We start from the raw sequence: 16,219 nt of genomic DNA, 5'->3' as shown, positions 1-16,219 counted from the left end.
ATCAGAATAATCAGCATTTGGTTTACCACCGAAACACAATTATCTAAAGTTCTACAAAACATATCACAATTTATTTTTGGAAAACTTTTATTTTTATGTTAAAAATTAACTCTCTCACCTGTAAGACAGATGGGATGAATGAATTTCAAATATATGTCCACTATGTAGTATTTACTTAGTACCTCCTTTTACCAAGTAATACAAAAGGAAAGTGAGAGTCATAGAGCTGTGTTCAAGCCCTAGCTTTCCCACCCAGCAGCTACGTGACCTTGGGCAAGTCACCTGCCCTTTAGAGAGCTTCAGTTTCCTCTTTTGTAAAATGGGGATTCTACTCATTTTGTAGAATTGGTTTGAAGATGAAATGAGATTATAATTTTAATTATATATATTAGCTATTACCACTGCTACAATAACAATGCATGGGAAATTAGCAAATGACTAGAATTGTTTGTAAAGGCCTTTCCTAACAATTACAAAATAATTATATCAGTATTACCAAAGTCAGATTCTTTGAGATCAGTCAACGATTTATTGGGATTACTAAAGTCACTAGAAGAATATATATTTCATAGGGCTAATATACTGCTTACAACATCACTGTTGTGCTTCTCTCCAAATACTTTCCTAATAGTAGTTCAGGAAACATTTCCCAAATTACATAGTTCCTTAGCTAAAATGGAATTAGCCAAATATACAATCAAATCAACTACACACCAGGAATTTCTTTTCAAGTTTCTAAGACAGTCTTGTTTCTAAGCACACACAATAAAGCAATTCAAGTAATGCCATAGAGATTTCCTAGAGCCAATAAATGAAATTCTAAAATTTTACAGTAGTATAATATATTGGAGACTCCATCCTTCATTCTTTCCCAAAACTAATCCCAACCTAACTCACACATTCCTTAAATGGCTCAATACCCACTATGCAAAAAGTCCTATGTTCAGAACTAGGGACATAAAACCTCTGTACTCAAGAGATAAAGACTCATATTAAAGATAAAAGGGCAAAGTTTTATTATCTATATTTGCCTGTGCTTCTGGTTTGATAAATAATGAGTCAATGGCACATGACCTACGGAGCTCATTTTCTCTTGGATGGACACCAATGAACTTACTTCCTATCCTTGGGCTGTGTAAAACATACAGCTGGAAATGAGATGTCATTGTCCTATGGCTTACTCCCAAAAGTTATCAATGGCTCAACTCACCTAAGTCTTCCTCCTTTAACTTTCTTCCTCCACATCATGACTTTTGCAAAAATTTATAATGATTTTTAATGAGTAAAATGATCTGGAAAACATATTTTTTCAGTTTTTATTTCAATAAAACAAGAGGCAACACTGCTGTATAAAGTACTGCATAAGGACATTTACACAAATATACAAAACTTCAAAAAACTAAACTCCAGTTTATTTCCATAGCCTTAAAAATGTAGGGAGCACATAAAAATATGCAAAGTCATAGTTTATTCTTTAGGAATGTAAACTCCTGGAATACAATTAGAAACAAGTATATTTACTATGAAAAGATTAGTATCACTACAGGATTAGAAATAAAGATAAGCAGTACACAAAAAACCCTACATAAGAGAAAGCAAAGGTATGCAAAATAAGATCTTGAGTTTACTAAAAGAAACTTCATATTAAGACACAGGTACTCTAGATCTCTACTATAAAAGAACACAAAAACATCTTCCAAAATTTTCACTGCTAGTCTTTTTAGATATGCACAAGTTACAAAATACAGAGGATAACATATTTATGTTCTCTGATAAAGAATTTAACAATATTAAACATAAATGTGAATAACTCAAGTACTGAGTATAATTTTACTAAGCAACTAATCTAAAAATATAAATTTCATGCTAAGTAAAGGACTAGAGAGTTTATATTTTTTATCCAAAGACTGGGAAGACACTATTATACATTTATTTCTATCTACAATGCTTAAGTGCCCATCAAATTATTCTTCTTTCTAATGGCTTTTTAAGAAACATTTTTTGTTACATTATTTATGATATAGATTTCCTTGATGTGCTTCCCTTTAACAAAGTGTAAATTTATTGTGCCTATAGAGTCAAATGTTAAACAGTCTTATTTTAAATATCTATTTAAAATTATGTCTCAGGGTACAATTTTTTTTCTCTATAATTTAAATGTAAAGGTTTTAACATTGTAATTTGAGTCTTCCAAAATAGGCAAAATCCCTTAAAACTGGTATCATTTTTATCTATTTTGGTTTAAAAAACATATTTCCCTTTAATTTTTTGTTTTGTTTACTAAGCAGTTGCTTCATAATTGAAAAAGGCAACAAAATACTGCTTTTTCAAAACAAACTTTGTCATCATTTAAGGACTGAGAATTTCTACCCTTCAAATCTACAGAGCTGCCTCAAAAAGTTCCATGGTGGAGTACAAGGGGTTCCAGGGTGCTCACCTGTCCTAGGTCCTCTGGGGACACTCCCTTGAACTTGATTCCAAAGGCAAGTCCCTACTCAATTCCAAAGGCAAATGCTGGGACCTACCTTCACTAGAATACCCCAGGTAGTTGAGTACTTGAAGAGTGAGAGGTTGGGTAATTTTAAGACTCCCTAATGGCTTAAAATGTGGAATGGAACTATAATTTTTGTTCAGATCCTTTGAACTATGGGGTGCAATTTCCCATTTGGGGAAGAATCCTTTTTGTGATAAAGATATAGAGGAGATCTGTGACCAAATGGTTACATTAGCATCTTTGTGAAAAAATGACCTAAAAAAGTCACCCCAACTTTAAAATCTGGAAAACTGAGTAAGAGGGATAATTGTAATTGTTACCATAGTTAGCATTTATCCAATATTTATACTTGCTATAAAAATTTTCAAATGTATAACCCTTATTTGAAATAGTATCAAAGGTGCTATAAAATAATTTTACTGTCAACATAACTTCCAGGAAATCAACTCGTGCAAATTACTTGAAACAAAAATTCAGAACCACTCCACTAAGTAAGCCTTCAGAGTTCTTTAAAGAATATACACATGAAGATTTGTTGTGCATTGTATAAAACGGTGGTACCTCTTTCATACTTAAAATGGTAGGCATCTACAGCTCTGATTCCATTTATAGTTAATATGAAAAATATAAAATGTTATAATTTTATTGTAAAAATAAATGAAAATCATTAAAAATTTAGAAGTAAGGATCTAATAAGCGTCATAGACACTATTAAAAATTTATAAGCTATTAAAAACAATGAAGATTATAATATTTAGTATCTAACATATTTGATCTAGTGTTGTGAGACCACTGAAAATTCCAAATATTAGGTAGGTAATTTGTACTTTTGATACTCTCTTTTTAAACTTTAATGCACATAAAAATCACTTAAGGATCTTGTTAAAAGGCAGATTATGATTCAGTAGATTAAAAGTGGCTCTGAAATTCTACATCTTTAACAAGATGCCTAGTGATGCCAATGCTACTTACTGGTCCTCAGACTGTAGGAGTAGCAATGGTCTAGAATAATACCAAAATGAGGTTCCATTACAGCAGTTGATCATTAAAATCTGATCTCTCATTTCTGCCAGCTGTTTCCTCAGATTTATTCTACAATGTTTCCTAAGCACTTGACCTGCTTAAAAGGCCAATCTTCTAAAATTAATTATTAAGACTATTAATATTGTTAGTAGCTATATGCCTGAGGGAATTTTTTTGTTAAAGAATTAGAAAAAGACAAAAGGAAATTCACAGTGACATTTTACAAATATTTTAAATTGTACACAGGATTCCTGTTAAATTAATACAATATCAAGTTTCACGGTCTAGTCTTACCTTTTTTTTTTTTTTTTTTTTTTTTTTAACTACAGTTTATGGCAATAGATCTTATTCCATTTCTATTAGTGGAACTAAAAAACTCAAATTTACTTCTAATAAAAGCCATATTCTATTCAAGATTAATGAATGAAAACTAGTTCATGCTTTTTGAAGATTTAAATTTAAAATGGTAGCCAAAGCAGTTATGATCAAAACTGCATTCATAGCGTATGCTTTAGCACTCTTTAGGACATACAAATTTTTCACATTTGAGCTCTGCATAAGCAGGCACAAAAGGAAAACTAACATTTTCTGTGCAACTACAGCTAGGGACTGTGAATAAGGAAACCACTGTGCATTAATAGTGAAGGAGACAAAGAGGGGACAGACAGGCCTTCCCTCCCAGTCAATTTACCCTTATCCTCAGCCCTGCTTTCTTTCTCTCCCTCTGAATTATTAGTTACATACACTTGATTTACAGGGAGCCTTGACCACAGCCAAAAGGACGAGCACTAGCAAATACTACATTTTACATCTATCTAGAGGTCACACAGTTCTCTACAGCTACATACAAGTTTGTTTTGCTTCTGCCATATTGCCTTTTTTATTTTTTTTTTTTGGTTGGGGGCAACTACATTGATTATTCTTTCTACCATGACAAGAACATTTAAACTAGGCCCGTTCACAAACAAATTATTTAACTTCTTTCATATTTTACAATTCTAAATTTAAGAGCACAAACATAAATAAACCTAAATTAATTACATAAATGTCCTTTGTCCATATTTCATTATGTTTTCTTTCATGACATTTTATAGATGAAAAATTTACCTAATTTCCTTCATTTGCTGACAAACAATTCAGTATTATATGGTTGACGCCGGTGTCTTGAGAGCTGTGTTGCACGATTTACGATGATTTCCAGGAAGACTTCAATGATGTGTACTTTGAATTCTAGGAAACCAAACTACCTAGGATTTCCAAAGTCAAGCAGCAGGGTAAGTCAGCTTCATGGCTGATTACGTTTTAGGAATTGAAAGGGATTTTCACCTGCTAAATCCAGATCAAATACTTCAAAACAACACATCTACTGGCAATCTGATTTTTTATATAAAAATGTTCCAAAGATAACAACAGAAATCCCTCTACCCTTCCCCTGGAATTACATAATAGTCTAGGTACTGAGTTACGAGGCTTTTTCCAGTGCTTTATATAAATGATTCCACTAATCTTAAGGACAATCTGATTACAAACATTTTTATCAGGCACTTTTCATACACATCATTTTTGTTTTTTTAACATGCCTGATTTTCAGACTGCCCTGTTGTGCAGTCAGCTACAGAATTCCTGGAGTTGCACCCTCTGCCTCGTTTCAAAAACAGCTCCCATGCATGAGATTCCCTTTTACGCTGAAGGCCAAACATACAACTACCAAAATAGGAGTTATTAAAAAATAAGAACTCACAACCTCACGAGATGTCCCCAATTTGATCAGACAACTTGCCAAAATGTATTGTGACACTGACCATCTTAGACCATAGAAACAAATAAAGAAAAAAAAAGACTCAAATCAAGGGGGGAAAATACACCCAAGAAATAACAGAACCACGTTTGACCTTATTACAACCTACACGTTATTCCCTTCATAAGGTCAAGGTAGCCTTTAGAATTTAAGACACAAGAGCTCCTGCCTGGGACAGGGATGAAAGATGCTGGGTGCTTTCATAAAGAAGCAGAGTCATATTTCTAGATTCACTAGTTAGGTGGGAAAACTATTACAAATTAATCTGTAGACAAGGTAATGCTGATACTAGGAGGTCTCTGCTGACCTGATGGATGCTTCACTGGAAGTTCAGTCCTTTCAGAAACGTAAATAAGCTTTTCTTCTTGGAGACTACAAGCAGAAAACCTATTGGCATCTGTCCCAGGCCCACAGCCAACAGCAGATGATGGGTTATGTGGGACTGTGACACCACTGACTTGTTCAAAGGATTTACTGAATACAGTTGCAGCTGTCTTAGCCAAACCATGGCTACAAGGTTTAGGCAGAGATTGGCTGGTAGTTAATGTCAGTCTCTTCAAAGAGAGAAGCTCAAGATTCTCACTTTGGGCTCTCTGAGTTTGTTTTCGGGCAAAGTGGTCTTTGCAAGACTCCCCTGTGGTTTCTTTTTCTTTTCCTCCAGTTTTGCTTCCTCCTGACCGTCTCTGAGTCTTTCCTACACTTGTCTTGTTACTAGAATTGTTACTACTGTTTGATAAACCCGATTGGCTAGTACTAGACGCAGCCCGGGAATAAAATCCCTCGTCAACTTCAGATATCTCCATGAGTTCTTCTTGACCTGTTAATTCTGTATTTCCTAAACAAAGAAATAATAAAGATTAATTAACATTAAGTATCTTAAATAATTCTTATTTCATGATTAATACCAAATCAATGATACTTTAAACTTTAGCATAATTACATAAAACAACCCATTATAGACCGAAATTAAAGGATAAATTGAAACATTGTATAAAATGTAAAAAATAGTTCATTGTAACTAAATAAGAGTAATTTAGAGTGTATTAAACAAAAAGCATGCCATAACACCCCCCGCCCCCCATGTTTTAAGAAAGATTTCTCTTCCAGTTCATGCAAAAGATCAGAAACAATTAAGGAAAATATCACACAGTAAAACTAGGGGTAAAGTCTCCCCAAGTAGCAAAGCAATATAAAATCGAAGCTCTTACCAAGGAACTTTAAAAAAATGGTATTAAGATATTTTAAAGATTTTTTTAAAGGTTGCATTCTACATTCTAGATTATTTTACAAAGATAAAAAAAAATAGACCCTAAGTATCACAAGTTCAAACTTGTTAAAATTCTATATACATTATCCTTCAAATCAAAGATGTTAAAAATATAAAGATAAAATATAATTTTAGATCTCAAAATATAAGCAGAAAATTACTGTGGAAGTAATCTTCTGCCTTAGTTTTTATAACAGTTTATTCAGAGAAAATATAGGTACGACCATTCCAAAGAGCATTAGATCATTGAGAAATTGTGGTGCATAATTCATGCATTTCGATTATTAGATGACATGCAAAATTTCTGTGACTGTGCAACTGTTGCTTAAGACATGCAGCAGTGGCCCTGTGCCATGAGATACCTTGGAGGGCAGCTAGAAAGTGCTCTGCTAAAACTGCACTCTGCCAGGTGAGTTTATTCCATCCTCCATCATTTTTCTTACAGATTTTTGCCTCCTGATCTCTGGCAAGCCTTTGCTCTCAGTTCTAGGATCTGTGGCTGTTTCCTGCACACCCTGTATATGCTGAGCATCAATCTCTCCTAGTGTTCTGCCTTTTTCCCCATTCCCGGTTCTCTCTCCGGCCACATTTGTGACACTAATCTCAGGAATGACAAGGATGCCCAATTCACTGGTATCATTACTGTTGTCAGGTTGCTCTAGAATTGAAGATGATAAGACAAAATGATGGCTGAAAACAAAACAAACTAAAAATGCAAAACAAGAAAAACAAAAGATCCAAAACAAAAATTGGACAACTGAATGTTATGAATTAAGCCAAATATCTGCACTGTGGAAATTTCCATAATTTTCGTTACTTTGACAGCACTGGAAACAGCAGGGTCATGTTCTTTAATTTTAAATGACAATGAAAAAACTCACAGAGCATCAACTCATGTTCTGCATTTTTTCACACACACATTTGACACGGACCATGAAACAGAAATTTTTTTGTAAATCAAAATAGAATTTCTATTGTTTAAAGATAGTATTGTAACCACTGGAACTTAGGTCAAGCCCTGGGCAAATGTTCCAGGATGTACAGCCAAAACTCTGGCTCTTGGCAACATTAGGAACCAAGACACCTAGGAATTCCCCTTGTACATTTAAAATTCTATTTTTTTAATTAAATTACAATGAGGCTGACTTAATAAACTACAAAATTGGGAAAATGATTATTCACTCATAATATCAAGGTTACTAATGCTGCAAGTCAGTTTTTATCTCACACACCAATCATTGTGTGTATTAGTAAATATTAATGCAGCTATAATACAATTAAATATTCTATTCCTTCAGATTTGTACTCATACCATAAATTTAGGCCAGCCTGTAACAGTTCATTACTAAGCTGGAGAAAAATAAAAATGGATTGGAAAAACAACTTGGCTGTTGGTCCTTTATTCTGAAAATAGCCATTGTAATCAAAACAAAGGAATGGAACTCCTAACCAGCTAAAACTTGTAAACATTTTATTCTGTGTCTTAAATCACAAAGCATGGCTTTATTTAAAGTTGCCAAGGAAATATCTGTAATAAATGGAAAAAAATAACATAAATATATCTACCATGGGTCATAATGAAAATTAAAGTTCAAAACAACACAAGACTATGTAAAACAGTACATGCTCTTAAAAAAACGTGGAACACAAATCTGTTTGAGAGATACTACCTACTACTTTCAAATGTTCCTCATAATAGGATTATCAAGCTCCCATTCATGGTGCTAAAGCATGTGAAACAATAATAGGTAGTAAAAGAATGGAGGCCAGAGCCACATACTCTTAAGGGTCTCAAACTTTGCTACACACTGGTATCACCTGGGAGTCTTTAAGAACTACTCCTACCAGGCTCTCAAGCTAGACATTTTGATTTAATTAGTATGAGGTATGACCTAGACATTGGGATTTTTAAAAGGTCCTAGTGACTAGTGTGCAGCAAAGTTTGAGAACCAATGCTCTATTCTAACAAATTCTTTCAAATTTTGAAAACTTAAAGCAAAAGTTATTATGAATGTCCTAGGTACTTCATACCCAGCAGCAATACGCACTTCAGGAGGTCCTTGAAGCTTCATGTTACCCTGGGCTGGAGGGCCAATGTGCTGGTATAATAATTTCCCATTTACTTAGAGCTTCACAAACCTCTGACTAGAGGTTCTCTAAATGAAATGTTTATTTCCTAAACAGGCCAAAGCATGTTAGTGAGGTAGTTTTACCTCCATGAGATTAAAAAATTCCAACAGGGCCTATTTCCCCTGGCTAATAGCTATCTTCAAAGTAAAGGCAAGTAAAAATCTGAGGTAAATGCCAGAAGCCACTGCAACTGAGAGTAAAATCATCATGGCGCTGTTGGGTGACAGGCAAGACCTGTCCATTTATGTTATAGAAGGTTTTTCACAAAAGATCTATTAAAGGGACTATCTAGTACAAAAAAATTGTGAACTGTAGAAATATCCAGACATAGCAAAGCCAATGAATACTAAAATTTAACAAATTTTAAAAGATATTCATTGGTGGCCTAACAGAATAAAAAACAACACAACTTACATTTGAACAGCAGTAAACAGCTTTTTTAAGAGTATTTGGGTATATTATTCAATTATATTCTCTCCCATTTACAGACAAGGAAACTGAAGTTCAGAAAGAGTTAACTATTCAGCGGGTGAGTTAACAGCAAAATCTTTTGACTCCAAATGTCAATTCTAACATACTATAGTCTAACTCTAACATATTATAGTCTAACTCTTCAATTCATTCAAAATCAATTTGAGTTAAATTCTCAGGAAAGTTACAGAATAAAGATAACTACATAACTCCAACATTTGCTACATGATTTTGCTCTCTATTTTTTCTCCAGTTTCTTCCCCCACATGTGACCCAATCCCCCTGCACACGCTTTCTTACCAGTCTTGCTATTCCCTAGACCTGGAATGCTCTTCCCCACATAGCTACTTCCATGGCTCATCTCCTTACTTATTTCAGGTCTTTTCTCAAAAATCTCCTTCTCAGTGAAACCTTCCCTGATCAGCCCATCAAGTTTCAATGTCCCCCATATTTCATACACTCTCTTCTCTACTTTGTTTATTCTCAGCACTTAATCACTCTCTAATACAATTATTTATTTATCATGTCCCACGAGGGCAGGGACTTTCTTCTGGTCACTCCTGCATACCTTGTACCTGAGAAAGTAGCTTGCATATAGTTGGTGCCCAATTAACATTTGCTTGATAAATTAAATGAATGTCCTGTTACATGGTAATATTATTAAAAACAAAAAAGGTGAAAAATCATGGAGAAGACATGACAAAGATAAACTAGGAAAGTGTTACCTGACTACATAAAAAGAAAAAAATAATATACAGCTTATGCTAATAAGAATTTTTAGATGGCAGAGAAAAGCAAAGTCTCTTTTGGAAAAGTGAAGTAGCCGCTTCTAAATGCAGGTTTAGTAAAATGCTTAATAATGTCCAAAATATACATTTTTTAAATTTACAGTTCATAATAAATTATATTATGCTCTAGATAAAATAGCAAAGGAGAGGAAGTTAATCTTTCTTTAAGAAAATTAGAGAGGAGATGTTTTAAGGGAATAAAGGTATTAGAAAATAGAACATAATGTTTGAAAGCCCAGAATCTAATGTTAAATCTATGCAAAAAGGGGCATGGTTGTTCTATGCCTATAAAAAACAATACTTACATTTGACTTCAAATAATTCGAAAAGTTCAAAAAAGATCCAAAGAGAAACATCTCAAAGAATAGTTTATTTGTATAACCTCTACAAACAGGTAAACTTCTCTCCACATACAGAAATAAGGAGAGTTAAAGAATACTTTAAAAGACATTTCCAAATTGGTTCTCAAAGGCACTCAAATCATTTTTCCCTATAAAATTTCTTCCAGCTTTGAGAAAAAAAAAAGGTAAAACAAATTGCAAATATCATTAAAACTGATCACGAAAAATTGTGATTTCCCTCATATGTAATCTTATCCCAAATATCTATCCCATTACATCACGCATGAAGCTCCTTATCCTAGCTATAGCTTTTTTTTTTTTTTATGGCTTCCCTATTTACTAAAAGTGACAACTTAAATAAAGGAATATCATTTATCCATAGACTCTACACAGCTTTGTACTAAGACTACTTTGTAAGTCAAAAGGAATCTGGTTATGACCCAAGGCACTTACAGTATTTTATAAATATGTGTGAAAATAATAAAATAAGCCAAAGCTTTAAAAATTAACCTATCCTTTAAACATCTGCATCATGCCATTTTGACATTATGAAAAGTATTTTTGAGTAAGCTCTAAAATAAAGTGATATACATTCCTTTGCAATTTATAAGATATAAATATTTTAAATGTCATAATATATTTGAACAGCTTCATACCTTTTAATCCAGTCAGCTTATGTTTATAATTTATCCTATTCAGTAGAAGAAAAATGCTATCTATAGTCATTAAGCTATTCATTGCAGTGTTATCTATAATAGCAAAAAGTTAGAAACAAATTATTTAACATGTTAAGGAAATGGTTGAATAAATGATGGAATATCAAGTCAATGTGGTATTATGTAGCCATTAAAACAACTGGACTTACTAGGAGAACTTAGGAAAATGTCTGACAACATTAAATGAACAAAAGCAAAACATCAAAAATTTTAAATAGAGCACAACTATGAAAAATACATATACATATGCAAAAACCTATAAAATGATAATTCTTTAAGAATTGGGATTATAAGTGAATATCCCTCTACTCAGTTTACTATCATGTTGTTACAGTGTTTTTCAAAAAAAGAAGGAATGAATTGCTCAGTCTATATTATAAATTTCTTTATCATTCATTCACTCACTTATGCATTCAACTACTATGTATTGAGCACCTATTATATGCCAGACAATGTTTTAGATGCTGGGGATACAATGGCCAACCAAAGACCCTGCCCTCCCAGAGCCTACACTACAGTATGGGAATTAAGGAAACAACAGAATTTTAGATGGAAAATACAGTGAAGAAAATAAGCATAATGGGAAAGAGTAAAGGAGGATGGTAGGGGAGAAAGTCTACTTAAGATGAATGGTCTGGGGAGACCTCTTTGAGAAAGGGATATTTGAGATGTGATCTGAATGATGAAAAGTCACTGTCTACATAATGATGTGGAAGAAGACAGTTCAAGCTGGCACTTTCTTCTCATCTTTCAAACCTCTGCTCAAATATCTCAAATTACTAGTATGAACCTCCTAAGACAGAAATGGCTTAGTGTGTTGAAGAATTAGAAAGTAAGATGAGTCTGGTCTTCACTTCAGGTCAAAGTGATAGGCAAGATACCATATCACCTATGCCAAAGTGTAGACCTTGTATTTTGTTCTGATTGCATTGCACACCCATTGACAGGTACACAGATAAACTGTGTGTATTTTATTAGCATTTCTTATCAACAGAAGTCATACTTATGTAACACAAAATATTGAGTATGAAGCGTGCCCTGGGTTAGAAAAAACAGCACTGTAACAATCTATAGCCTGGGCCAGCAATTTGCAAGGCAGATTAGAAGAAATCAAAGCTGCCATAGAAACACGGAATAAGGACCCTGCAGTTAATGAGCTGCAATCTGAGTAAAGACATCAACAAACATTAAGACTTAGAAATATGGGTCCTGAAGCCAGAAGTAGATGTTCCAGATAAAAAAGAGCAGTCTGGGGCACCAAGAAAAACACAGTATGGACTAGAATGATTTATTTTTTTAATTAAAAAAAATTTAATGTTTATTTATTTTTGAGAGAGAGACAGACAGAAACAGAGCATGAGCAAGGAAGGGCACAGACAGAAGGGAGACACAAAATTGGAAGCAGGCTCCAGGCTCTGAGCTGTCAGCACGGAGCCTAATGCCGGGCTTGAACTCATGAGCCATGAGATCATGACCTGAGCTGAAGTTGGATGCTTAACTAACTGAGCCACCCAGGTGCCCCTAGAATGATTTATTTATAAACATACTGCTTAGGAGCTATTCCCTGTTTCCTTAAGTAAATATCAGTCAAGTCTTTAGCTTTTGTTGCGTATATAGGAAATGATACAATTCTTCTTACTGAGGCTGATACAGTCATTCTCAGTAATTTCTTTTGTTGTTCTTATTAGGTCTCAGGTTAAAAAAAAATCTCTTTGAGATGTGTAACATATGGATGCTGCCAGAACAGGTGAATCCTTCATGATGATAAAAAATCCTCATGACCAGACATACCAAAACCAGGTAAACAACATGTATTACAAAACTATCTATAAAAGCCTTTTTCTTCTTCTGTGTGCAATGTGTAACAAATGCTCCCAGAAGTGTGATGGTTGGGGAGCTGGGGGGGGGGGGGGGGGAGGGGTTAAATCCTTAACCATAGCAAGAACTCTTCCTTAATGGAAGGCCTCCTTAACAAAAAATGTAGAACACAATAATTTACAAATAAGTGTTTCTGCCTCATAAGACCAATAATTTTGAAATATTTTGCTACCCTGCGTAGAAAAGCATTTTTATTTCATTTTCCCTAGAAATAGACTAAGATTTTTTTGTTTTCTTCTAAAGTTGGCTAAGCCAGGATATCTGAGGCTTTTCTCTTTCAACCTAATGTTTATTTATATGTGTCAATTGTACAACATGATATTTTAGCTCTGGCTAATCTGTCCTTTTTCTTGTGATCATCTAATATTTCCTAATATTTTATTTTGTCCTCCATGACCATAAAGATTCATACCAAGAGTGCCAGTTAAAATTCATGCAGAGCTAATTTTGGTTAGAAAGAAATGCTTATTTTTGGTCCAAATGTTTTATCATCTATATCAGGAAAGGAAAATTTATTCCTCAAATAGTATTTTAGAATCTGAAAATAATGGAGCATCTCAAAATGATTCTAAAAACATTTCAACCTTTTTATAAAACTGCCAGATCATTTTTTCTAATTTCCTTAACAAGTAAGGCAACTTTTAAAATAAATACATAAGCATTATACATTTCTATCTACAGATGTGAAATTCCAATAACCAATTCTTAAGAGCTTGCTATGTTTGGTTTAAAATTATGAGTTCTGTGTTTATCAAAATGCTTTCATAACTATTAGCAATTTTGTTTCTCCTCAATTGAATGTTTTTCTCATAAATTCATAAAATCAGATTCACAAAATAAACGTGACATCTCAAGACTTATGACATTCATGGGGCGCCTGGGTGGCTCGGTCGGTTAAGCGTCCAACTTTGGCTCAGGTCATGATCTCATGGTCCGTGAGTTCGAGCCCCGCATCGGGCTCTGTGCTGACCGCTCAGAGCCTGGAGCCTGTTTCAGATTCTGTGTCTCCCTCTCTCTCTGCCCCTCCCCTGGTCATGCTCTGTCTCTCTCTGTCTCAAAAATAAATAAACGTTTAAAAAAAATTAAAAAAAAAAAAAGACATGACATTCATAATGTCATAATATAGGAAGAGTCTACCTTAAATGTTTGGAAATATTTACAAATAATGATTTTCTAAAATATTTAACTGAAATACACTTCTTATAATTATTCAGACTTGTTCAACAGTTAGATATTTAGTGATAATCAAATTAATAATAATTTCTATATCAATAAATTATTTTCCAACATGAACTACATCTTTTTATTGTTCTTTTTCTTTTCTCATCTAATATGTTAGTACTAAACCACTAGAACAAATTAAAACAAATCACACTTTTCATCATTTTTAAAAAGTATAATCACAGATCTCTTTGAATTTTGCTATAATCATTTAAATTTATTTAAATATCCCTTAAATAGAAACTTAATGCTAAAAATGTGATCAAACTGCTATAACAACATGAAACTTCACTTTTTTAGACTTAATCTATGTAAACTGTATTTAATTTTATTTTTCACTTAAACATTTCATATAATTTATTAAGTACCCTAAAATCCTCAGTGTACTTATTTTGTATTATTAAGTTGAAGACTTAAATATATATGTAGTTCTTTTTTTTAGTTCTTTTTCACTACTTAAAACTTTGTATTGTTGACTAAATCAAAGTCATGAAATACAATGTTATAAAAGGACCTAATTTATAAATACTGTTCTTATTATTGATACCTACCTGGGCAAACAGTTGTTAACAACAAATAAATGAGAAATACAAATTCAATCTATTCTATTTTCATGTTAATTTGGGATTAAGTGAGACAACAGGTATTAAAACAACCTTCTAAAAAGCCCAGACTGTAACAGTAATATAAATGTCAGATTAGGATACTATACTTCAGGGCTGCAAAAATTACCAAAAAAAAAAAAAAAAAAAAATCATTAAGTTGGTTGTTACTATTATATAACACATGTATACTTTTGTGTCTGATACTTACACTAAATGTTTATCTCAAATTGAGAAAATCCAAACTATAAGTTTCAAAAAACATCATTTTATGGAAAAACTCAAATACAGGACCATGCGAATAGCAAGCTAGCTAATAAAAAGTTACCAAGAATACAATTATGGTGTAGCTAATGAAACAAATTAAATAGTCCTTAATGAGTTAACAATCGGCTTTTATGTAATGCTTTGAATCATACCAAATGTTTTTCACTTACTTGCCTCATTATCTCACAAATAAATGCACAAGTAGAAACAATGGTGGGCAGTAATAAAGAATTGGGATTTCACTAGATAAGCCTTTTTATTAGATAACCAGTTGGCAAAAATTATAAGCACTCATTATTTGCAACCATAACTTAATTAGGGGACTTTTCTAGAACAAAGAAGTATATTTTAACAAGTGTTTTAAAAGAACAGAGAAAAGTTGGTTACCTTCTTCCAAGTATAGATATATTTTTTTTAAGTGGAAGAAGAATGAGTCATAATGGTTGGTGGGGGTGGGGGACACGGGGAGACAGACAAAAAAACAGCAATTAAATTTGTTCTGGAAGAGGAGAGGGAATGGAAAAAGTACAAGGAAATAAATAAGTACAGATTGTATAATAGAACCTTAAAGTGGTGGAAAATCATTCAGGGATTTAAGAAAAAGGTCTATTAATAGCTGAAATGGTAGATGATGAAGAAAGCTTTTAGAAGTAACATTTAAGAATTACTATAGAATTGAAGCATAATTGTAAAGAGATATTTTCTGTTTTCTTTTTAGCTACTTATGTTTATTTTTTAAAGGAAATATATATGTAATAGAATTGCATTTTTATTATTAATTTAAAACTTTCAATAATCTTTTTCACTATTTTATCTTCTTTTTAATTGGAGTTTTCATTTTGATTCTTGCTTTGGTTATAATCTACTCTTTCTTCCCTTACCTTAATCCTTTTTAAGTGATTATTATTATCCTTTCCTAGTTGCATTTTACTTTCAAATTATAACTTTCTAAATAGCCTTCAATCTGTAGGTCATCTGAAAATCTAGGTTTAAAAAATATACACTAAGTAAAACACAATATACTCAAAAGAATTAATAATATATAAATAAAACTATTAATTCTGACATGATGACCCTTAAAAGTCAAAAGCAGCAGTTCTACATTGTAATTTTACTTTCCAAACATATGTATTGGCATGGAATTACAAAGTCATTAAACTTTTCTCAGAAATGTATACACAAATTTTAAAAAGTTTAAAAACACAACATTAAGTTAAGCCGTA

General features: G+C 32.8%; 1 protein-coding gene across 3 annotated transcripts in view; it reads right to left on the bottom strand.

Moving 5' to 3' along the window:
* Window positions 1-1,302: 1,302 nt before the first annotated feature.
* The window catches only part of HYCC1 (hyccin PI4KA lipid kinase complex subunit 1), a 96,726-nt gene continuing 81,809 nt past the window's right edge, over window positions 1,303-16,219 (bottom strand). For 2 of the 3 annotated variants that reach the window (XM_027075116.2, XM_053218309.1), the window contains exon 11: window positions 1,303-6,150. In XM_027075116.2, coding sequence (XP_026930917.1) covers window positions 5,576-6,150 — 575 coding nt within the window. In that variant the 3' untranslated portion in view covers window positions 1,303-5,575. Of the gene's footprint in view, window positions 6,151-6,944; window positions 7,241-16,219 lie in introns of all 3 variants that reach the window. The other variant, XM_027075117.2, reaches the window with a different exon arrangement.

Source organism: Acinonyx jubatus, chromosome A2 (assembly GCF_027475565.1).
Source record: "Acinonyx jubatus isolate Ajub_Pintada_27869175 chromosome A2, VMU_Ajub_asm_v1.0, whole genome shotgun sequence".
NCBI lineage: Eukaryota > Metazoa > Chordata > Mammalia > Carnivora > Felidae > Acinonyx > Acinonyx jubatus.
Note: the sequence above shows the minus strand (reverse complement) of the source record. Positions and strands in the feature narration are given on the sequence as shown.